This window comes from Heterodontus francisci, chromosome 26, assembly GCF_036365525.1.
Source record: "Heterodontus francisci isolate sHetFra1 chromosome 26, sHetFra1.hap1, whole genome shotgun sequence".
NCBI classification, from domain to species: domain Eukaryota; kingdom Metazoa; phylum Chordata; class Chondrichthyes; order Heterodontiformes; family Heterodontidae; genus Heterodontus; species Heterodontus francisci.
In genome coordinates this window covers 75,320,350-75,346,120 of record NC_090396.1, presented here as the reverse complement: position 1 = coordinate 75,346,120, position 25,771 = coordinate 75,320,350, and the positions used below count along the sequence as shown (strand labels likewise).

The following is a 25,771-nucleotide window of genomic DNA, read 5'->3' as shown; positions in this document are numbered from 1 at the left end:
TCAACATCCTGGGGGTCACCATTGACCAGAAACTGAACTGGATCAGCCACATAAATACTGTGGCTACAAGAGCAGGTCAGAGGCTGGGAATTCCGTGGTGAGTAACTCACCTCCTGTCTCCCCAAAGCCTGTCCACCATCTACAAGGCACAAGTCAGGAGTGTGATGGAATACTGTTCACTTGACTGGATGGGTGTAGCTCCAACAACATACAGGAAGCTCGACGCCGTCCAGGACAAACTAGCCCACTTGATTGGCACCCTGTCCACCACCTTCACAGAATCACAGAATTGTTCCAGTGCAGAAGGAGTCCATTCGGCCCATCGTGTCTGCACTGGCTCTCCAAAAGATCAATTCATTCAGTTCCTTTCCCCCTCCTTCTCCCCATAACCCTGTGCATTCTTCCTTTTCATATAACTGTCTAATTCTCTATTAAATGCTTCAATTGAATCTGCCTCCACCACTTTATCAGGCACGCATTCCAGACCTTAACCACTCACTGCGTGAAAAAGTTTTTCCTCGTGTCACTTTTGCTTCCTCTACCAAATACTTTAAATCTGTGCCCTCTCGTTCTCGATCCTTTCACGAGTGGGAACAGTTTCTCTCTATCTACTCTGTCCAGACCTCTCATGATTTTGAATACCTCTATCAAATCACCTCTCAGCCTTCTCTTCTCCAAGGAAAACAGTCCTAATTTCTCTAATCTGTCATCATAATTAAAATTCCTCATCCCTGGAACCATTCTCATGAATCTTTTCTGTACTCTCTCCAATGCCCTCACGTCTTTCCTAAAGTGCGGTGCCCAGAATTGGATGCAATACTCCAGCTGAGGCCGAACTAGTGTCTTATACAAGTTCAACATAACTTCCTTGCTCTTGTACTCTCTGCCCCTATTAATAAAGCCCAGGACACTGTATGCTTTAGTAACTGCTCTCTCAACCTGTCCTGCCACCTTTAATGACTTATGCACATATACACCCAGGTCCCTCTGCTCCTGCACCCCCTTTAGAATTGTACCCTTTATTCTAAATTGTCTCTCCACGTTCTTCCTACCACAATAAATCACTTCACATTTCTCTGTATTAAACTTCATCTGCCACCTGTCCGCCCATTCCGCCAACTTGTCTTTGTCCTTTTGAAGTTCTACACTATCCTCCTCACAGTTCACAATGTTTCCAAGTTTCGTATCATCTGCAAACTTTGAAATTGTGCCCTGTACACCAAGGTCTAGGTCATTAATATATATCAGGAAAAGCAAGGGTCCCAACACTGATCCCTGGGGAACTCCACCACAAACCTTCCTCCAGCCTGAAAAACATCCATTAACCCCTACTCTTTGTTTCCTGTCACTCAGCCAATTTTGCGTTTATGTTGCTACCGTCCCTTTTATTCCATGAGCTACAAGTTTGCTCACAAGTCTGTTGTGTGGTACAGTATCAAACGCCTTTTGAAAGTCCATGTACACCACATCAACAGCATTGCCCTCATCAACCCTCTCTATTACCTCCTCAGAAAACTCCAAATTAGTTAAACATGATTTTTCCCTTAAGAAATCCATTCAGTCCCTCCACCAGCGGCACACAGTGGCAGCAGTGTGCACTACACTCTACAAGATGCACTGCAGCAACTCGCCAAGGCTCCTTTGACAGCACCTTCCAAACCCACGACCTCTACCACCTAGAAGGACAAGGGAAGCAAATACATGGGAACACCACCACGCAAGTTCCCCACCAAGTCACACACCATCCTGACCTGGAACTATATCGCTGTTCCTTCACTGTTGCTGGGTCAAAATCCTGGAACTCCCTTCCTGACAGCACTGTGGGTATACCCACACCACATGGACTGCAGTGGTTCAAGAAGGCAGCTCACCACCACCTTCTCAAGGGCAATTAGGGATGGACAATAAATGCTGGCCTGGCCAGCGACGCCCACATCCCATGAACGAATAAAAAAAACTCCAATCTCTGCACTTCTCCAGTTTTGGCCTCTTCAGCTGCACAAATTCCCTCCCTAAGCCCCTCTACCCACCTTTAAGACTCTCCTTTAAATTTACCTCTTTGACCAAGCTTTTGGTCACGGTCAGCCATGGCTCAGTTGACAGCACACTAAGTTGTGGGTTCAAGTTCCACTCCAGGACTTGAGGGCAAAAATCAAGGCTGACACTCCAGTGCAGTACTGAGGGAGTGCTTCACTGTCAGAGGTGCTATCTTTTGGATGATACATTAAACCCCATCTGCCCTCTCAGGTGGATGCGTAAGATCCCATTCCACTATTTTGAAGAAGAGCAGGGGGGAGTTCTCCCTCGTGTCTTGGACAATATTTATCCCTCAATCAACATAAAAACAGATTATCTGGTCATTATCCCATTGCTGTTTGTGGGATCTTGCTGTGTGCTCATTGGCTGCTGTGTTTCCTACATTACAACGGTGACTATGCTTCAAAAAGTACTTCATTGGCTTTAAAGTGCTTTGTTACATCTAGTGGTCATGAAAGGCGCTACAGAAATACAAATCCTCCTTTTTTTATTTCTTTATCTGTCCTAATTTCTCCTTTTGTGTCAAATTTTGTCTGATTACGCTCCTGTGAAGCGCCTTGGGATGTTTAAAAGATGCTATGTAAATACAAGTTGTTGTTGAGTGGAGGGGGGAGGATGGGCTGGAGGTGGTGCTCATTGATGTTTTCTTTTTCCACAGTTGATGAGGATTCAGAGTCCGTGGTTAATGGAGAATCTGAGCTTCCATTCCTGCCCAACTACCTGGCCAATCCCCCCTTCCCGTATGTGGAGAGCCGGGAGGGCGACAGCTCTAAGGCTGCAGCTGCTGGCTTGCCAACCAACTCCAAACCATCACCAATGCTACAGCTGCAAAACGAGGCGCCAGCGACGTTCCAGCCACTCTTCTTTGCTGGAACCTTCCCTTTAAACGAACAAGGTAGGCAAACTGGGTGTGTGACAGACACTGTGTGTAAGGGGAGCACACACTCTGTCCCTGCACATTCTGCAGTGGGAATGTGTGAGTCATGTCTGTTATACAACCCTAGACCTTAAAGAATATACGTAGAATACACTATACAGGACAGTGATTAACACCCTACAGAATATATGCAGGACAGTGATTAACACGCTACAGAATATATACAGGACAGTGATTAACACGCTACAGAATATATACAGGACAGTGATTAACACGCTACAGAATATATACAGGACAGTGATTAACACCTATAGAATATATACAGGACAGTGATTAGCACCAATAGAATATATACAGGACAGTGATTAACACCTTACAGCATATATACAGGACAGTGATTAACACCTTACAGCATATATACAGGATAGTGAATAACACCTATAGTATATATACAAGCAGTGATTAACACTGTGCAGAATATATACAGGACAATAATTAACACCCTACAGAATATATATATATTATATATACAGGACAGTGATCAACACCCTTGTTACCACCAAATGAGGAAGGGGTCTCAGGTTCCCTATCGCCCCTTCTCTGGTCTGACTGCAACAGGGCTTATCCTTTTTAACGCGGCGATTTAACTTACCACCTCAGTGAGCATTTGCTCCTGTTACACTAATATAATTGCAAATGAACCAATCAGATAGGTTTTCTTCAGTTTAAACAAGAAAGATATAAGTTTATTAACCTTATCCCTCTAAACTGATTAAAAATTACTAAAATACACTACACATCCACGCCCACATTCACACAAAAGCTACACACACGCACACAAATAGATTACAGAGGGAAAAACACAGCTGGGAGGTTGGACTAGAGTCCCCAATAAATGGAATTTAAATAATGAATCTGAGTCCCAGAGTCTTTAGCTGAAATTGTAGTCCTGAAGTTCTCACTGGACCACGTACACAATTCGGGCTTGCTTCTCGGGTTCCAGAAGGCAGAAGAGGGACTTTATCTGTGTCCCTTTAGTTGCTGATTGCAAGGATCTGTAGACTTGAGGCATAGTAGCAACAGCCGCAGCTTCTCTGGATCTCTACGGGAGAGAGAGAGGAGAGAGAGCTGTTCCCTTGATCGATTTCAGTTACAGTCTGACTTATGAGTCACTACTCTCACATCTCCAGAGTGGCCTAAGCAGTCACGTGATGTGACCACCTCTTTGTTTTTGAATCTGCATCTTCTGGAATGATCTTTTAAATTCAAGGCTCTACCCCTATTTGGTCATTCATACTTGGTAGGGGAAGGTTTGGCTCTTTCAAAGTCAATGGGTGTTGCTGGCTTTCGACAACCCCCATTGAAAAGGTTATCCCTTTTTGCGAGTGGAAGCCTATGACCAGTGGTGTACCACAGGGATCGGTGCTGGGATCCTTGCTGTTTGTAGTGTACATTAATGATTTAGACGTGAATATAGGAGGTATCATAAGTAAGTTCGCTGATGACACGAAAATTGGTGGTGTCGTAAATAGTGAGGATGAAAGCCTTAGATTACAGGCCGATATAGATGGGCTGGGAAGATGGGCGGAGCAGTGGCAAATGGAATTTAATCCTGAGAAGTGTGAGGTGATGCATTTTGGGAGGACTAACGAGGCAAGGGAATATACAATGGATGGTAGGACCCTAGGAAGTACAAAAGGTCAGAGGGACCTTGGTGTACTTGTCCCTAGATCACTGAAGGCAGCAGCACAGGTAGATAAGGTGGTTAGGAAGGCATATGGGATACATGCCTTTATTAGCCGAGGCATAGAATATAAGAGCAGGTAGGTTATGATGGAGCTGTATAAAACGCTAGTTAGGCCACAGCTGGAGTACTGTGTACAGTTCTGGTCACCACACTATAGGAAGGATGTGATTGTACTGGAGAGGGTGCAGAGGAGATTCACCAGGATGTTTCCTGGGCTGGAACATTTCAGCTATGAAGGGAGACTGAAAAGGCGAGGGTTGTTTTCCTTAGAATAGAGAGGCTGAGGGGGGGGGTCATGATTGAGGTATACAAAATTAAGAGGGGCATAGATAGGAAGAAACTTTTTCCCTTAGCGGAGGGGTCAATAACCAGGGGGCATAGATTTAAGGTAAGGGGCAGGGGATTTGAGGAAATATTTTTTCACCCAGAGGGTGGTTAGAATCTGGAATGCACTGCCTGAAGGGGTGGTAGAGGCAGAAACCCTCACAACATTTAAGAAGTATTTAGATGAGCACTTGAAACACCAAAGCATACAAGGCTATGGGCCAAGTGCTGGAAAATGGGATTAGAATAGTTAGGTGCTTGATGGCTGGCCCAGATACAATGGGCCGAAGCGCCTGTTGTTGTGCTTATAACTCTATGACTCAAAGTAAATCTGTACAGATGAGATACAGGACGGTGATTAACACCTTACAGTATATATACAGAACAACGATTAACACCCTGCAGAATATATACAGGACAGTGATTATCACCCTACAGATTATATACAGGACAGTGATTATCACCCTACAGGTTATATACAGGACGGTGATTAACACCCGAAAGGTTATATACAGGACAGTGATTATCACCCTACAGGTTATATACAGGACAGTGATTAACACCCTGCAGATTATATACAGGACAGTGATTAACACCCTGCAGATTATATACAGGACAGTGATTAACACCCTACAGATTATATACAGGACACTGATTATCACCCGACAGGTTATATACAGGACAGTGATTAACACCCTGCAGATTATATACAGGACAATGATTAACACCCTACAGGTTATATACAGGACAGTGATTAACACCCTGCAGATTATATACAATACAGTGATTAACACCCTACAGGTTATATACAGGACAGTGATTAACACCCTACAGGTTATATACAGGACAGTGATTAACACCCTGCAGATTATATACAATACAGTGATTAACACCCTACAGGTTATATACAGGACAGTGATTAACACCCTGCAGATTATATACAATACGGTGATTAACACCCTAAAGGTTATATACAATACAGTGATTAACACCCTCCAGATTATATACAATACAGTGATTAACACCCTACAGGTTATATACAGGACAGTGATTATCACCCTACAGGTTATATACAGGACAGTGATTAACACCCTCCAGATTATATACAGGACAGTGATTAACACCCTCCAGATTATATACAATACAATGATTAACACCCTGCAGATTATATACAATACAGTGATTAACACCCTCCAGATTATATACAATATAGTGATTAACACCCTACAGGTTAGATACAGGACAGTGATTAACACCCTACAGGTTATATACAATACAGTGATTAACACCCTCCAGATTATATACAATACAGTGATTAACACCCTACAGGTTATATACAATACAGTGATTAACACCCCACAGGTTATATACAATACAGTGATTAACACCCTACAGGTTATATACAGGACAGTGATTAACACCCTCCAGATTATATACAATACAGTGATTAACACCCTACAGGTTATATACAGGACAGTGATTAACACCCTCCAGATTATATACAATACAGTGATTAACACCCTACAGGTTATATACAATACAGTGATTAACACCCTCCAGATTATATACAATATAGTGATTAACACCCTACAGGTTAGATACAGGACAGTGATTAACATCCTACAGGTTATATACAATACAGTGATTAACACCCTCCAGATTATATACAATACAGTGATTAACACCCTACAGGTTATATACAATACAGTGATTAACACCCTACAGGTTATATACAGGACAGTGATTAACACCCTCCAGATTATATACAATACAGTGATTAACACCCTACAGGTTATATACAGGACAGTGATTAACACCCTCCAGATTATATACAATACAGTGATTAACACCCTGCAGATTATATACAATACAGTGATTAACACCCTACAGGTTATATACAGGACAGTGATTAACACCCTGCAGATTATATACAATACAGTGATTAACACCCTACAGGTTATATACAGGACAGTGATTAACACCCTGCAGATTATATACAATACAGTGATTAACACCCTACAGGTTATATACAGGACAGTGATTATCACCCTACAGGTTATATACAGGACAGTGATTAACACCCTCCAGATTATATACAATACAGTGATTAACACCCTACAGGTTATATACAGGACAGTGATTAACACCCTGCAGATTATATACAATACAGTGATTAACACCCTACAAGTTATATACAGGACAGTGATTATCACCCTACAGGTTATATACAGGACAGTGATTATCACCCTACAGGTTATATACAATACAGTGATTAACACCCTCCAGATTATATACAATACAGTGATTAACACCCTGCAGATTATATACAATACAGTGATTAACACCCTACAGGTTATATACAGGACAGTGATTATCACCCTACAGGTTATATACAGGACAGTGATTAACACCCTCCAGATTATATACAATACAGTGATTAACACCCTACAGGTTATATACAGGACAGTGATTAACACCCTGCAGATTATATACAATACAGTGATTAACACCCTACAAGTTATATACAGGACAGTGATTATCACCCTACAGGTTATATACAGGACAGTGATTATCACCCTACAGGTTATATACAGGACAGTGATTAACACCCTCCAGATTATATACAATACAGTGATTAACACCCTGCAGATTATATACAATACAGTGATTAACACCCTACAGGTTATATACAGGACAGTGATTAACACCCTACAGGTTATATACAGGACAGTGATTAACACCCTGCAGATTATATACAATACAGTGATTAACACCCTACAGGTTATATACAGGACAGTGATTATCACCCTACAGGTTATATACAGGGCAGTGATTAACACCCTGCAGATTATATACAATACAGTGATTAACACCCTACAGGTTATATACAGGACAGTGATTATCACCCTACAGGTTATATACAGGGCAGTGATTAACACCCTGCAGATTATATACAATACAGTGATTAACACCCTACAGGTTATATACAGGACAGTGATTATCACCCTACAGGTTATATACAGGACAGTGATTAACACCCTACAGATTATATACAATACAGTGATTAACACCCTACAGGTTATATACAATACAGTGATTAACACCCGACAGGTTATATACAGTACAGTGATTAACACCCGACAGGTTATATACAGGACAGTGATTAACACCCTACAGATTATATACAATACAGTGATTAACACCCTACAGGTTATATACAATACAGTGATTAACACCCTGCAGATTATATACAATACAGTGATTAACACCCTACAGGTTATATACAGGACAGTGATTAACACCCTACAGATTATATACAATACAGTCATTAACACCCTACAGGTTATATACAGGACAGTCATTAACACCCTGCAGATTATATACAGGACAGTGATTAACACCCTACAGGTTATATACAGGACAGTGATTAACACCCTGCAGATTATATACAATACAGTGATTAACACCCTGCAGATTATATACAGGACAGTGATTAACACCCTCCAGATTATATACAATACAGTGATTAACACCCTGCAGGTTATATACAGGACAGTGATTATCACCCTGCAGGTTATATACAGGACAGTGATTAACACCCTACAGATTATATACAATACAGTGATTAACACCCTACAGGTTATATACAGGACAGTGATTAACACCCTACAGGTTATATACAGGACAGTGATTAACACCCTACAGATTATATACAGGACAGTGATTAACACCCTACAGATTATATACAGGACAGTGATTAACACCCTGCAGATTATATACAATACAGTGATTAACACCCTACAGGTTATATACAGGACAGTGATTAACACCCTACAGGTTATATACAGGACAGTGATTAACACCCTACAGATTATATACAGGACAGTGATTAACACCCTGCAGATTATATACAATACAGTGATTAACACCCTACAGGTTATATACAGGACAGTGATTAACACCCTACAGGTTATATACAGGACAGTGATTATCACCCTACAGGTTATATACAGGACAGTGATTATCACCCTACAGGTTATATACAGGACAGTGATTAACACCCTACAGATTATATACAGGACAGTGATTAACACCCTACAGGTTATATACAGGACAGTGGTTAACACCCTACAGATTATATATAATACAGTGATTAACACCCTACAGGTTATATACAGGACAGTGATTAACACCCTCCAGGTTATATACAATACAGTGATTAACACCCTACTGGTTATATACAGGACAGTGATTAACACCCTACAGGTTATATACAGGACAGTGATTATCACCCTACAGGTTATATACAGGACAGTGATTATCACCCTACAGGTTATATACAGGACAGTGATTAACACCCTACAGATTATATACAGGACAGTGATTAACACCCTACAGGTTATATACAGGACAGTGGTTAACACCCTACAGATTATATACAATACAGTGATTAACACCCTACAGGTTATATACAGGACAGTGATTAACACCCTACAGGTTATATACAATACAGTGATTAACACCCTACAGATTATATACAGGACAGTGATTAACACTCTACAGATTATATACAGGACAGTGATTAACACCCTGCAGATTATATACAATACAGTGATTAACACCCTACAGGTTATATACAGGACAGTGATTAACACCCTACAGGTTATATACAGGACAGTGATTAACACCCTGCAGATTATATACAATACAGTGATTAACACCCTGCAGATTATATACAGGACAGTGATTAACACCCTACAGGTTATATACAGGACAGTGATTAACACCCTGCAGATTATATACAGGACAGTGATTAACACCCTGCAGATTATATACAGGACAGTGATTAACACACTGCAGATTATATACAATACAGTGATTAACACCCTACAGGTTATATACAGGACAGTGATTAACACCCTACAGGTTATATACAGGACAGTGATTAACACCCTGCAGATTATATACAGGACAGTGATTAACACCCTGCAGATTATATACAGGACAGTGATTAACACCCTGCAGATTATATACAATACAGTGATTAACACCCTACAGGTTATATATAGGACAGTGATTAACACCCTACAGATTATATACAGGACAGTGATCATCACCCTACAGGTTATATACAGGACAGTGATTAACACCCTACAGGTTATATACAGGACAGTGATTAACACCCTACAGGTTATATACAGGACAGTGATTAACACCCTGCAGATTATATACAGGACAGTGATTAACACCCTACAGGTTATATACAGGACAGTGATTAACACCCTGCAGATTATATACAGGACAGTGATTAACACCCTGCAGATTATATACAGGACAGTGATTAACACCCTGCAGATTATATACAGGACAGTGATTAACACCCTGCAGATTATATACAATACAGTGATTAACACCCTACAGGTTATATACAGGACAGTGATTAACACCCTACAGGTTATATACAGGACAGTGATTAACACCCTACAGATTATATACAGGACAGTGATTAACACCCTGCAGATTATATACAATACAGTGATTAACACCCTACAGGTTATATATAGGACAGTGATTAACACCCTACAGATTATATACAGGACAGTGATCATCACCCGACAGGTTATATACAGGACAGTGATTAACACCCTACAGATTATATGCAGGACAGTGGCTGTTACATGTTATAGACTATATGCAGGGGAGGCTATAATATCCTTTAGGATTTACACAGTAAAGCTGCTGTGCCTGGTATCAGTAAAAGTGGCCAAGAACCTCTTGTATTACTGATATTAGTGAACTCATCTGGTTCACTAATATCCTTTCAGGAAGGAAATCTACCATCCTTACCTGGTCTGGGCCTAGACATGACTCCAGAGCCACAGCAATCAGGCTGTTGATGCTGAAATTGTTGCAGTTGGTTCCAGGCTCTGATGGAGGATGAATCAGAAATTCCTGAGCCTGGTATTAAACACAGGACTAACTGTTGGAGATGGTGCAGCCCCAGCTATTCAAAGCAGGTCGTGGGGTGATAGCTGGCTCCCACTGCTGTTACCCGCTGCTGTCTCTGTCCTTGCAGAGCTGGTGCTGAAAGTTCGGATCCAGAATCGTGCCATCCGGGACAATGACTTCATTGAAGTGGAGCTCAATCGGCGGGAACTCACGTACCAGGCACTCCTTACCGTCAGCTGCCAGGAGCTCAATGTCAATCCCGAGCGAGTGGAAAGGATCAGGAAACTGCCCAACACTCTGCTGAGAAAGGTAATCGAAGTATAGCCACATTGATACACCCCGCACCCCTCACTGTAACAGTGATATACCCCGCACCCCTCACTGTAACAGTGATATACCCCACACCCCTCACTGTAACAGTGATATACCCCGCACCCCTCACTGCAACAGTGATATACCCCGCACCCCTCACTGCAACAGTGATATACCCCGCACCCCTCACTGCAACAGTGATATACCCCGCACCCCTCACTGCAACAGTGATATACCCCGCACCCCTCACTGCAACAGTGATTTACCCCGCACCCCTCACTGCAACAGTGATATGCACCGCACCCCTCACTGCAACAGTGATATACCCCGCACCCCTCACTGCAACAGTGATATACCCCGCACCCCTCACTGTAACAGTGATATACCCCGCACCCCTCACTGCAACAGTGATATACACCGCACCCCTCACTGCAACAGTGATATACCCCGCACCCCTCACTGCAACAGTGATATACCCCGCACCCCTCACTGCAACAGTGATATACCCCGCACCCCTCACTGCAACAGTGATGTGCGCCGCACCCCTCACTGCAACAGTGATGTGCGCCGCACCCCTCACTGCAACAGTGATGTGCGCCGCACCCCTCACTGCAACAGTGATGTGCGCCGCACCCCTCACTGCAACAGTGATGTGCGCCGCACCCCTCACTGCAACAGTGATGTGCGCCGCACCCCTCACTGCAACAGTGATGTGCGCCGCACCCCTCACTGCAACAGTGATGTGCGCCGCACCCCTCACTGCAACAGTGATGTGCGCCGCACCCCTCACTGCAACAGTGATGTGCGCCGCACCCCTCACTGCAACAGTGATGTGCGCCGCACCCCTCACTGCAACAGTGATGTGCGCCGCACCCCTCACTGCAACAGTGATGTGCGCCGCACCCCTCACTGCAACAGTGATGTGCGCCGCACCCCTCACTGCAACAGTGATGTGCGCCGCACCCCTCACTGCAACAGTGATGTGCGCCGCACCCCTCACTGCAACAGTGATGTGCGCCGCACCCCTCACTGCAACAGTGATGTGCGCCGCACCCCTCACTGCAACAGTGATGTGCGCCGCACCCCTCACTGCAACACTGATGTGCGCCGCACCCCTCACTGCAACACTGATGTGCGCCGCACCCCTCACTGCAACACTGATGTGCGCCGCACCCCTCACTGCAACAGTGATGTGCGCCGCACCCCTCACTGCAACACTGATGTGCGCCGCACCCCTCACTGCAACACTGATGTGCTCCGCACCCCTCACTGCAACACTGATGTGCGCCGCACACCTCACTGCAACACTGATGTGCGCCGCACACCTCACTGCAACACTGATGTGCGCCGCACCCCTCACTGCAACAGTGATGTGCGCCGCACCCCTCACTGCAACAGTGATGTGCGCCGCACCCCTCACTGCAACAGTGATGTGCGCCGCACCCCTCACTGCAACAGTGATGTGCGCCGCACCCCTCACTGCAACAGTGATGTGCGCCGCACCCCTCACTGCAACAGTGATGTGCGCCGCACCCCTCACTGCAACAGTGATGTGCGCCGCACCCCTCACTGCAACAGTGATGTGCGCCGCACCCCTCACTGCAACAGTGATGTGCGCCGCACCCCTCACTGCAACAGTGATGTGCGCCGCACCCCTCACTGCAACAGTGATGTGCGCCGCACCCCTCACTGCAACAGTGATGTGCGCCGCACCCCTCACTGCAACAGTGATGTGCGCCGCACCCCTCACTGCAACAGTGATGTGCGCCGCACCCCTCACTGCAACAGTGATGTGCGCCGCACCCCTCACTGCAACAGTGATGTGCGCCGCACCCCTCACTGCAACAGTGATGTGCGCCGCACCCCTCACTGCAACAGTGATGTGCGCCGCACCCCTCACTGCAACAGTGATGTGCGCCGCACCCCTCACTGCAACAGTGATGTGCGCCGCACCCCTCACTGCAACAGTGATGTGCGCCGCACCCCTCACTGCAACAGTGATGTGCGCCGCACCCCTCACTGCAACAGTGATGTGCGCCGCACCCCTCACTGCAACAGTGATGTGCGCCGCACCCCTCACTGCAACACTGATGTGCGCCGCACCCCTCACTGCAACACTGATGTGCGCCGCACCCCTCACTGCAACACTGATGTGCGCCGCACCCCTCACTGCAACACTGATGTGCGCCGCACCCCTCACTGCAACACTGATGTGCGCCGCACCCCTCACTGCAACACTGATGTGCGCCGCACCCCTCACTGCAACACTGATGTGCGCCGCACCCCTCACTGCAACACTGATGTGCGCCGCACCCCTCACTGCAACACTGATGTGCGCCGCACCCCTCACTGCAACACTGATGTGCGCCGCACCCCTCACTGCAACACTGATGTGCGCCGCACCCCTCACTGCAACACTGATGTGCGCCGCACCCCTCACTGCAACACTGATGTGCGCCGCACCCCTCACTGCAACACTGATGTGCGCCGCACCCCTCACTGCAACACTGATGTGCGCCGCACCCCTCACTGCAACACTGATGTGCGCCGCACCCCTCACTGCAACACTGATGTGCGCCGCACCCCTCACTGCAACACTGATGTGCGCCGCACCCCTCACTGCAACACTGATGTGCGCCGCACCCCTCACTGCAACACTGATGTGCGCCGCACCCCTCACTGCAACACTGATGTGCGCCGCACCCCTCACTGCAACACTGATGTGCGCCGCACCCCTCACTGCAACACTGATGTGCGCCGCACCCCTCACTGCAACACTGATGTGCGCCGCACCCCTCACTGCAACAGTGATGTGCGCCGCACCCCTCACTGCAACAGTGATGTGCGCCGCACCCCTCACTGCAACAGTGATGTGCGCCGCACCCCTCACTGCAACAGTGATGTGCGCCGCACCCCTCACTGCAACAGTGATGTGCGCCGCACCCCTCACTGCAACACTGATGTGCGCCGCACCCCTCACTGCAACACTGATGTGCGCCGCACCCCTCACTGCAACACTGATGTGCGCCGCACCCCTCACTGCAACACTGATGTGCACCGCACACCTCACTGCAACACTGATGTGCACCGCACACCTCACTGCAACACTGATGTGCACCGCACCCCTCACTGCAACAGTGATATACGCCACACCCCTCACTGTAAGATATACCCCTCACTGTAAGATATACCCCTCACTGTAAGATATACCCCTCACTGTAAGATATACCCCTCACTGTAAGATATACCCCTCACTGTAAGATATACCCCTCACTGTAAGATATACCCCTCACTGTAAGATATACCCCTCACTGCAACTCTGATATGCACCGCACCCCTCACTGCAACTCTGATATGCACCGCACCCCTCACTGCAACTCTGATATGCACCGCACCCCTCACTGTAACACTGATATGCACCGCACCCCTCACTGCAACTCTGATATACACCGCACCCCTCACTGTAACACTGATATGCACCGCACCCCTCACTGCAACTCTGATATGCACCGCACCCCTCACTGCAACTCTGATATGCACCGCACCCCTCACTGCAACTCTGATATGCACCGCACCCCTCACTGTAACACTGATATGCACCGCACCCCTCACTGCAACTCTGATATGCACCGCACCCCTCACTGTAACACTGATATGCACCGCACCCCTCACTGTAACACTGATATGCACCGCACCCCTCACTGCAACTCTGATATGCACCGCACCCCTCACTGCAACTCTGATATGCACCGCACCCCTCACTGCAACTCTGATATGCACCGCACCCCTCACTGCAACTCTGATATGCACCGCACCCCTCACTGCAACACTGATATGCACCGCACCCCTCACTGTAACACTGATATGCACCGCACCCCTCACTGTAACACTGATATGCACCGCACCCCTCACTGCAACACTGATATGCACCGCACCCCTCACTGCAACACTGATATGCACCGCACCCCTCACTGCAACTCTGATATGCACCGCACCCCTCACTGCAACTCTGATATGCACCGCACCCCTCACTGCAACACTGATATACACCGCACCCCTCACTGTAACAGTGATATTCCCCGACACCCCTCACTGTAACACTGATATACACCACACCCCTCACTGTAACAGTGATATTCCCCGACACCCCTCACCGTAACAGATATACCCCTCATCCCTCACTGTAACAGTGATATTCCCCGACACCCCTCACCGTAACAGATATACACCACACCCCTCACTGTAACACTGCTATATCCCACACCCCTCAATGTAACACTTTGAAATATCCCGCACCCCTCACTGTAACACTGATATACACCACACCCCTCACTGTAACACTGATCTATCCCACACCCCTCACTGTAACACTCTGATATACCCCACATCCCTCACTGTAACACTGATATACCCCACACCCCTCACTGTATCACTCTGATATACCCCACACCCCTCACTGTAAAACTCTGATATACCTCACACCCCTCACTGTAAAACTCTGATATACCCCACACCCCTCACTGTAACACTCTGATATACCTCACACCCCTCACTGTAACACTCTGATATACCCCACACCCCTCACTGTATCACTCTGATATACCCCACACCCCTCACTGTAAAACTCTGATATACCTCACACCCCTCACTGTAAAACTCTGATATACCCCACACCCCTCACTGTAACACTCTGATATACCTCACACCCCTCACTGTAACACTCTGATATACCCCACACCCCTCACTGTATCACTCTGATATACCCCACACCCCTCACTGTAAAACTCTGATATACCTCACACCCCTCACTGTAACACTCTGATATACCCAACACCCCTCACTGTAAAACTCTGATATACCCCACACCCCTCACTGTAACACTGATATGTCCCACGTTGGAAAATAGAGTAACAGTTAATACAAAAGCAAAATATTGTGGATGCTGGAAATCTGAACAAAAATAGAAAATGCTGGAAACACTCAGCAGGTCTGGCAGCATCTGTGGAGAGAACCAGAGTTAATGTTTCAGGTCAGAGACCCTTCATCAGAACTGGCAAATGAGGAAAGAACAAGTGAAAAGGTTTGTGATATGATGGAAGGCAGAAGAGATTAGTTCAGAAGGGTCACCCGTCATTTAATTCTCCACTCCCACTTTGACCTTTCTGTCCTCAGTCTCCCACACTGTTCCAATGACGTTCATCGTAAACTTGAGGAACAGTGCCTCGTCTTTCGACTAGGCCCTTTGCAGCGTTCTGGACTTAACATTGAGTTCAATAATTTCAGATCATAATCTCTGCCCCATTTTCTCAGACAGCAGCTGTGGCTAATGATTCTGCTGTTGCCATTTACACCTCCTCTCGACACATCTTTTGTTTCATTACTTGTCTCATTACTACTCCCGTTTGCCTTGCACCATCATTCCTTTTGTCATTTAATCTTTCCTGTCTTCCACCCTATCAGTGACCTTCTTTCTTCCCCTCCCTCTCCCACTTTCCCTGGCTCTATGCTTGCTTTAAACCTGTTATATCTCAAACATGTTTCATTTGACTTGATATTTAGGATAAAGAAGTTGCAAGGCTTCAGAATTTCCAGGAGTTGGAGCTTGTTTTACTGAAAGGCGACACGGACTTGAGCTCTGCACAAGCGGCCCTGACTGAGCGTCCTTGCTACAATCAGGGAGCAGCAACCCTGACGTACTGACTCCTCCTGCTGTGGCTCACCATGAGAAACCGTCACTGGGATTTATCTCAACTGCTCAATATATACTGAAGACTGCCACTATCTGCCTGCTTTATAAGAAGGGGCAAGTCTCAGTGTGGCCTCCCCTTCTTGTGATGACTGTAAGGTTAAATTTCTACTTTTGAGGGTTTTTTGAAAGCTTGAAGTTTCCTCTGCTCTTAATAACAAATAATAACTAATTACATGTATTAAACCCTCCCTCGTCCTCTGCTGCCACACCCCCAACCTGGCAGTGCCAGGATACAGGCAGCAGGGTGGGTGTTGAGTGAAGAATTGTCCGCCGTTTTGCAGGTGGGATTCGGCGTGCAGTGATTTCCATTTCCCTCCTGTGCCTTATTCTCCATGCTTCCTCTCCTCCACCCTACCCTGTTCATCGGAGGGGCCTCGACGGGTTTTTGAAATGGACTGCCCTCGTTCAGCAGTCTCCTTTGGATGGAAACTGTTGATCATCTTGTCCCTTTTCCCTCCCCACCAGCCGGGAGGTACAGACCCAGAACATCAGCCTGTTACACCCCAGGTGCCTGGAATCCACACTGAGCAGCCTGTAGCCCCTGGGGGCAAGTTGTGATGAGGGGTGGTGGGGCACACAAGAGTCTAATCTCACTTGCACAGTTGGCGAGACTGACACAACCCTCAGAACAGAGTGCAATAACCATGTGCACACAATCTTTCGCACTTAGCCTCTCCTGGAGAGAATGATGACCATTCGTTATCAGTGCTTTGACCCCACCATACCCATCCTGGTGTATTCCCCAAGTTAACAATTTATTTTTTTAATGAGCCGTTTAAAATAAAAATATGGCCTCTTTATTTTTCTATTGTGACCTTTGCTGCCACCCAGTGTCAGAAGAAGAAATGGTTCGGGCTCTCATTCACTTCTGCTGTTTACCGTCTAGGGTGTTTTATTGAACTTCCATTGTTGCAGAGAAAACTCCCATTTCCTGGTAGATTTGCTGCTGACTGTGACATCACTAACTCAACCTATGCATTTAGAGATTGCTATTTTTATATACACCTCTCTCTTTACTCCTTCAATATTCTAAGGCACTTTTTCAAAACTGTGATCATCAGGAATTTACACCATTTTAACTGTATAATTATTAATAAAACATGGTCTACATGGAGTTCAGGGACCACAATTTGTGTGGGGGGTGCGTGTGTGGGGTGATGTCGGGGGTGTATGTGTGGGGGGGGTGGTGTGTGAGGGCAAGTGCATATGAATATGGGATGCAAGTATGTATGTTAGTGTCTGGATGTGGCCATCTGTGTGTGCATGTGCTTGTGTGTCTGCCTGCAATTGCATGTCTGTTAGCGTGTGTCTGTGTTTACGTATCTGTTTCAATGTGTGCATCTATGTTTGCATGTCTGTTAACAATTGCACTGGTACAGCTGAGCATCCCCTGACTCTGTAAATTGCTGAGGCTCGATGTTTAATTTTCCTGCTCCAGCCCAATTGTTAATGCTCGAATTAAGGGTTAGTGGATACTTTGGGATGGTTACTCTCTGCCCATTTCAGAATAGTTGGGGCTTAACTTTCTCTCAGCAGAAACCGCTTCACAGTTTTCTTTGGCTCTTTAATACTGAAGCACCCAGCAGAGGGAGCTGCTGTACAGGAGGAGCAATACATGGTCTCACAAAAGGCAATGATTCACACCCGTCTGGTATTGTACGGCTCGGGTTTGTGTCCCCTCCCGTACATGTTCAGTACACAGCTAAAAGGGGGCAATTCACAACCGTCTAGGCTGGGGTCAAGCAAGGTTGTGTGATAGCCCCTATACCCCACATAGCCCTCACAATCTTCCTGACGGTGGCTATTCACATCATCAAAGATCAACTGCCCTTTGATATCAGTATTAAACACCGTCCAGCTCTTTAACCTCGGTCGCCACTGTGCCAAAACTAAACTGACCACCATAGATATACATGATCTACAGTTTGCGGCTGACTGCAGGGTCCTTGCCCACTCTGCACCAGATTTGCAAGCTGCTCTCAATCTCTTCAGTTCCGTACGGTCCATCTGTGTCTCAGTGTTAACTCCTGTTAATAGAATTATCGAAATTTACAGTACAGAAGGGGGCCATTCAGCCCTTCGTGGCCACGCCAACCGACAAAGACCATCCAGCCTAATCCCACTTTCTAGCTCTTGGTCCGTAGCCTTGTAGTTACCGGCACTTCAAGTGCATATCCAGGTACTTTTTAAATGTTATGAGAGTTTCTGCCTCTACCACCCTTTCAGGCAGTGAGTTCCAGATCCCCATCACCCTCTAGGGGCAAAAGCTCCCCCTTGAATCCCCACTAAATCCCTGCCCCCTGAGTATGGACCCCTCAACCAAAAAGAATAGGACCCTTCTATCCACTGTATATAGAACCCTTATAATTTTATACATTTCAATTAGGTCTACCCTCTGCCTTCTCTGTTACAAAGAAAACAACCCTAGCGTATCCAGTCTTTCCTCATAACTAACACTGCCCAATTCAGGCAACGTCCTTGTAAATCTCTGTATCCTCTCTCTCCTATAGTGCAGTGACCCGAACTGCATGCAGTACTCCAGCTGTGGCCTAACCTAGTGTTTTATACATGTACAGTACACAGTGGGTAAAAAGAGACGATTCACTCCTGTCTGCTACTGCCACATGTTTCATTCCTACCTGCTGTGTAATTGAAGAGGGGCTCTGAACAGGTAAAAGCTTTGGTTAGTTGTGTGTTTGTATTTTACTCTTTCACCATTTCAGTCCGAAATGTAAAATGAGCAGCAAGTTGTAATTCCGTCAAAGCAGGGCTGCTGTTAACCCTGTTCCTATCCGACAGTGAACCGTGATATCAAGGGGGTGTGTGTGTGTTGGAATGCTGCTGTCTGCATTGATGCCCTTGCTCTGCTCTCAATGTTTTTAGTACTGATCAGACATGGTCGGAGGCACGAGATAGCACGTGGGCCTTAATCTCCGATTGCTGCTATTGTGGCTGAGCCGAGTTCAGGACAGCTCTGCTCCTGGGCAGAATGGCACAGTCCGGAGCAGCTCAGTCGTGACCCTGGGCTTAAATCTCATTATTATTTCCGGAATGCAGAATTCCTCACTAATCTGGTACTTTCTGGAGCTCTCCCCATTGCTCCACGTTCTCACAGCTAACAGCACCAACTCAACTATCAGGGGGAGAAAAACTTGAAATGATGAGTTCAACCCCAGGGCACTGAGTCCCTGAAATAAAATCAATCTACATCCAATCTGTTTTTTTTTTTGAAAACTGATAAATAAACAAAAACTCAAATTAAAATTCTCCGCATCGATGATGCACTCCAGCCCCTGCGGTGCCCACCAGTTGCGGAAGGCCTCAAGTGTACCGGCAGACACCATATGCTCCTTCCCCAGGGACACCCGAGCGTGAACGTAACCTCGGAAGAGGGGCAGAAAATCAGGGAGGATGGACCCCACAATGGCCCGCAGCCTGGGCCTGTGAACTGCCACCTTGGCCAAGCCCAGGAGCAGACCGATCAGGAGATCCTCCTCCCGGCCCATGCCCCTCCGCACACTCCATATACATGTGTAACACGGACCCGTCCAGCTTAAAACCTGCTTAAACGTTTATTGCACGGGACTTCCCGATGCAGCACCCTCCACCCCAGGTCCCTGATGTAATGGGGGAGGACTCCCGCGTGGAGAGAACTCCACCAGGGTTACCCCTCACTGCCAGATGGCAACACGGACCGCCATGGCTTGTCCGGCCGGATGATGAGGGCGAGGAAGTGGAGAGTGTGCAGGAGCAACCCGTACAGGAAACCCCTCCGCACCATGTGGAGTGGCTCAGGTTGTGCGGGACCAGCTCCCGAGGAGGGTTTCGGGGCCTGGGTCCGATGAGCAGTTTTGGCTGAGCCGGGGTCAGCTCAGCCGGGAGCGCTCCACACTCCCGATCCTCCTCGTCGCCCGCTGTGAGGGGCGTCCCAGGGGCTTCAGCTACTCCTCCGCCTGTCGGTCCATCCTTAGAGTCGGCTGCCCGGACAGCCGAGGCACTCTCCTCCGCCGGCGGGGGAGCGTCCTGACTGGAGGCGACCATGTTCCACGCTCTGAATAGATCCCGGTAAAAGACAAGCAACTCCCACAGAGAGGGGCAGCTAACGGTCTCCGCCGGGAGCTGCGTGTTGTCTTGAAGGCAGTGCCCCTGGTGGAAAAAATACATCACCAGCGCACACCATCTGGGAGGACGCTCGAAGTACAGGTATCTCTGCAGGTCCGAAGGTGGAGAGTCGCAGCCTGGGTGCGGACGCACACCAGCGACTGGCCGCCGACCTCGGTCGGGAGACCAAGTGGCAGAGACCCAGTGTTTCCTCTTGCCCCAGAAGAAATCGGCGAGTTTCTTCTGCATCTTGGTGGCAAATGCAGGAGGCGGGGCCAAAGTGACCAACCAGTACCACAGCATCGAGGCCACCAGTTGGTTTATGACCAGCGCTCGGCCCCTGTAGGAAAGCACTCTGAGCAGCTGTCCAGCGCCCCAGCCGAGTGGTGACTTTCGCCTCCAACTCCTGCCAGTTTGCTGGCCAGGCTTCCTCAGCGGGGCTAAGGTGGACTCCCAGATAGAGGAGGTGCGTGGTGCTCCACGCAAAAGGAGTCAACTCCTCCGGCAGGGAGTCCACCCGCCACTGACCAACCAGAAGTCTGGAACATTTCTCCCAGTTGATCCTGCCGGAGGAAGCGGCAGGAAAGGTCTGCTGGCAGTCGCGCATCCTCCGCAAGTCGACGGGATCTGTGATTGCGAGGAGCACGTCACCGGCGTAAGCCGAGAGGACGACCCGCATGGCCGGCTCGCACAGAGCCAATTCCGTCAACCTCCTGCGAAGCAGGCACAGGAAGGGCTCCACGCAGATGGTATACAATTGGCCGGACATGGGGCACCCCTGACGCACTCCTCTCCCAAAGCGAAGGGGCGCCGTCAAGGACCCGTTAACTTTGACTAGACACTCTGCGGCGGCGTATAAAAGTCGGACCCGGGCCACGAAATCCGGCCCGAGTCCAAAAGTGCGCAGAGTATATTCATGATTATATTCATGAGTATTCGTGATCCACCCTGTCGAATGCCTTCTCCTGATCGAGGGGGAGAAAGGCGACCGACTGACCAGTCCTCTGGGAAAGATGGATCAGGTCCCGGACCAGGTGGATGTTGTCCTGGATGGACCGGCCCAGGACCTGATCCATCTTTCCCAGAGGACTGGTCAGTCGGTCGCCTTTCTCTCCGTCGATCAGGAGATCAGCTCTCTCATATGGACCAGCACGGAGGCCAGGCGGGTAGACATAGCCCGGGCAAAGATCTTATAATCCGTGCTGAGGAGGGAGACCGGTCGCCAGTTTTTAAGCAGGCGGAGATCGCCCCTCTTCGGTAGCAGGACGATGACCACCCTGCGCCACGAGAGGGGCATCTCCCCAGTCGCCTGGCTTTCCCCCAGGACCTGCGCGTAATCATCCCCCTGGACGTGCCAGAACAGCCCGAGGAACTCCACGGTCAACCCATACAGCCCTGGGGATTTGCCCCTCGAGAGCTGGTGGAGGTCGCCGGTCAGCTCCGCCAATGTGAGCGGAGCCTCCAATCCTTCAGCGCCCTCCAGGCTGACCTTCGGCAGGTCCTCCCACAAAAATCTGTGGGCATCCTCGCTGGACAGATCCGGAGAGAACAATGCACTGTAATAAGTACAGACCGGGAGGCCCATTCCCTCCGGATCAGTGATGGAGGATCCGACATCGGCCAGCAGCTCAACGAGCTGCTTACAGACACCCCGCCATTTTTCCAGCGAGTAGAAGGGTGAGGCGCGGTGCAAATCTTCCAGGATCTGGATCCGTGACCTCACGTACGCGCCTCGGGACCCTATGAGCTGCAGGTCCCTCAGCGCGCCCTTTTTCCCTTTGTACGCCTGCCACAGGGCTAGGTCCGCGACGGCATGGCCGAGGCGGGACTCCAAGTCGAGCACCTCCCTCTCTAGGTGCCCGATCTCGGCTTCCTGCCTCTTGGTCGATCCCTTCGCATACTCCTGACAGAAGAAGCGGATGTGAGTCTTGCCCACATCCCACCATAGCCTCAAGGAGGGGAAGCCCCCCTGCTTCCTTCTCCAGTCGGCCCAGAATCGACAGAACGAGTCCCGGAATCGCTCGTCTTCCAGCAGCCGGTTGTTAAAGTGCCAGTACGCGGACCCCACCCGCGTGCGGAGCGGAATGAACTCCGCTCACACCAGGCGGTGGTCCGAGCACGGCACCAGCCGTATGGAGGCAGCCGAGACGCGGGAGACGTACGCCTGAGAAAAGTAGAGGCGGTCAATTCGGGACCCTCCTCCTCCAGACCTCCATGTAAAGGCGCTGGAGTCAGGATGGAGATTCCGCCAGACGTCCACCAAGTTGAAGGAGCTGATCAGTTCCCTCAACTTGTCCATCGACTCTTGGCCGCGCTGGGGACCGGAACGATCCCCCACCTCGAGGGTGCAGTTAAAATCCCCCCCGAGGATGATGCATTCGCCGCTATCGATGGAGCTCAAGAGAGCGGACACTTCCTCAAAGAAGCGCGCTTGCAACGCGCCGGGCCTGGGTGCGTACACGTTCACAAAGTGGAGCGGCACGCTACCCAGGCGAACAGCGAGGTGGAGCAAGCGGCCCGGCACTAGCTCCTTGACCCCCAAGATCTCCGGCTGAAAAGTCGGGGCCAACAAGATAGCCACCCCACTAGAAATAGGGGTGAGGTGACTCATGTAGACCCCACCCTGCCACTCCAGGAGCCAGGTGGCTTCGTCTCCTGGAACGGTGTGGGGGTTTCCTGCAGAAATCTCACTGCATATCTCCCTTCCCTGAGGACTGAGAGATTGTGAAATCTGCGGTGAGACCCCCTGCTGCCGTTGACGTTGAGGCTGGCTATGGTTATCTTCATGTCAAAGGTATTTAAAACCCGTCACCAACACCTCACTGTGAGGAGGGAGTGGAAGTGCACCTGGCCTTCCACTCCCCCAGCAACCCATTGAGGAACACATTAAAACGGCGCCTTTCAACCAGTTTCACACCCGCGCCCTTGCCCGCTTTCTTGAGGGCGGTACAGACGAACTGAATGATCAGCGCCAGATTCGACCAATGGCCGAGGGCCAGCTGAACTTTATTGCGGCAACCCCTGCAAGCCGCGAGGAAATCCCGGAGTTCCGCAGTGGGGATGAGAGGAGACTCGGTGGGAGGCACGAGGGTCTCCAGCACCTCACTGGCGATGGATTGAAGGTCGACCTCCGTGCCCCACACCGAATCCCTATCCTCCTCCGGGTCGTCACCGCCAGCGGCCGACACACCCACCACACACTGTGGGATGGACGTCCCGGCCGCACCAGCTGGTCCCACCTCCGTCACGATCCCACCCCCAGGATCGATGGTGGAGCAGTTCTCTCTGGGTTCTAAGATGGAACTGGAGCCTGTGGGTACCAGCGGTTCAGGACCCCCCTCCACCTCCGTCCCCAGGCCTATCAGCAGTCCAGGGGAGATGGAAGTGCCTGACTCTGGAAATCCAGCCGGAGCCGGGACCAGAGGCGGAGAGAGGAGGCCATCTCCTGCCCCGCCAGCGCCCACAGGACCAGCAGATAGGGAATTACACAGATTGGCCTCTGGGTCGGGCACATCCTGGGCAGGAGCGTCAGGCCGTTGGGAGGGCGGCCCCTCACAGGTCTCGCTCTCACCCGGGACACCCGACCCATCAGCCAAAGGAATGATTTCTCCCGGGGGGTCCACAGGTTCCCCTACCAAGGACGGGCCCCCCCACCTCAGGAGTTGACAAGATCACAAGGGCATCTCCCGCACCTCTTATTCTGAGGGGTGGAGGGCTCCCGCCCAGGGCTTGAGGCCCTGATCATGCTGGTGGCAGGGGGAGCCTGAGGACCCACGCCAGAAGATGGACCCCGTGGTTCAGCCCCTTCTTCGGAGGAGGGACGTCTCTTATTTCGGGAGGGGCGCGCAGGCTCAGAGACCTCCATGTCATCAGGGGCCTCTGCCTCCGCACCCACCTTTTGCCTGGTTACCCTGGGCCTGAGCCCAGCCCTGGGGCAGATGGATTCCCCAGGAGCGGGCCTCGGGTCATGTCACAGTGTCCAGAGGACGTGCCTCTCGATGTTTATTTTTCCTCCGTGCCTTCCTTCACTTGGACGGGCAACCCCTCCTCGCTGGAAGCCATGAAAACCACAGCCTCTGGCACCGACTGAACGCTATCTGGTGGAGGTGTGGGGGGGGGGGGGGGGGTGGTTGGGAGGAGGTACAGCAGCGCCACCCTGGGCTGCCCTTGTGGAGTTGGCAGCCAGAAGTTGGGGCAGTTCTTACGAACATGCCCCACCCCCTTGCAGACATGGCACCGCACCCCGTCCAAGGTCCAGAAGATGCGGTAGGCCACCCCCTGGAACTCAACATTGAAATGGGCCTCTGTGACCTCCTCCCGTGCCAGCTGCTTGAATAGCTGGCGGCGGAAGGAGTACACATGCCGGAGGCTGTTCTCCCGAAGACCGAGCGTGACTGGAGTTAGCCCTGTCTTTACTTCTCCCAGATGGTGCAGGTGGGGAAGGAGGAGCTCACCAGGAATGAAGTTTGGGACATTAGATAAAATGAGCCTTTGCGCAGTGGCCTCCAGGGGGTCCACTGGCAGAAAGGTCCCGCCCATGGTGAGCCCCTTGGTCAGGGCCAGGGGCACCGCACGCTCGGTCCTCAGGAATAACACAGCCTGCCCGTACATTTTAGAGGCAGCAACGATGGCCGAAGGGCTGACAACCTCAGCCATTGCTTTCATGCATGCCTCG

At 49.3% G+C, this 25,771-nt stretch overlaps 2 protein-coding genes across 2 annotated transcripts in view; both read left to right on the top strand.

Annotated features, from left to right (window-relative positions):
* Nucleotides 1–18,109, top strand: part of ankrd40 (ankyrin repeat domain 40) — a 29,281-nt gene extending 11,172 nt beyond the window's left edge. The window contains exons 3-5 of the mRNA XM_068058731.1: nucleotides 2,696–2,932; nucleotides 11,062–11,243; nucleotides 16,806–18,109. Of these exons, the coding sequence (XP_067914832.1) occupies nucleotides 2,696–2,932; nucleotides 11,062–11,243; nucleotides 16,806–16,946 (560 nt within the window). The 3' untranslated portion in view covers nucleotides 16,947–18,109. The remainder of the gene's footprint in view (nucleotides 1–2,695; nucleotides 2,933–11,061; nucleotides 11,244–16,805) is intronic.
* A 621-nt stretch (nucleotides 18,110–18,730) lies between these two features.
* Nucleotides 18,731–25,771, top strand: part of wfikkn2a (info WAP, follistatin/kazal, immunoglobulin, kunitz and netrin domain containing 2a) — a 73,013-nt gene continuing 65,972 nt past the window's right edge. The window contains exon 1 of the mRNA XM_068058729.1: nucleotides 18,731–19,666. The gene's annotated coding sequence lies outside the window, so the exon portion shown is untranslated. The remainder of the gene's footprint in view (nucleotides 19,667–25,771) is intronic.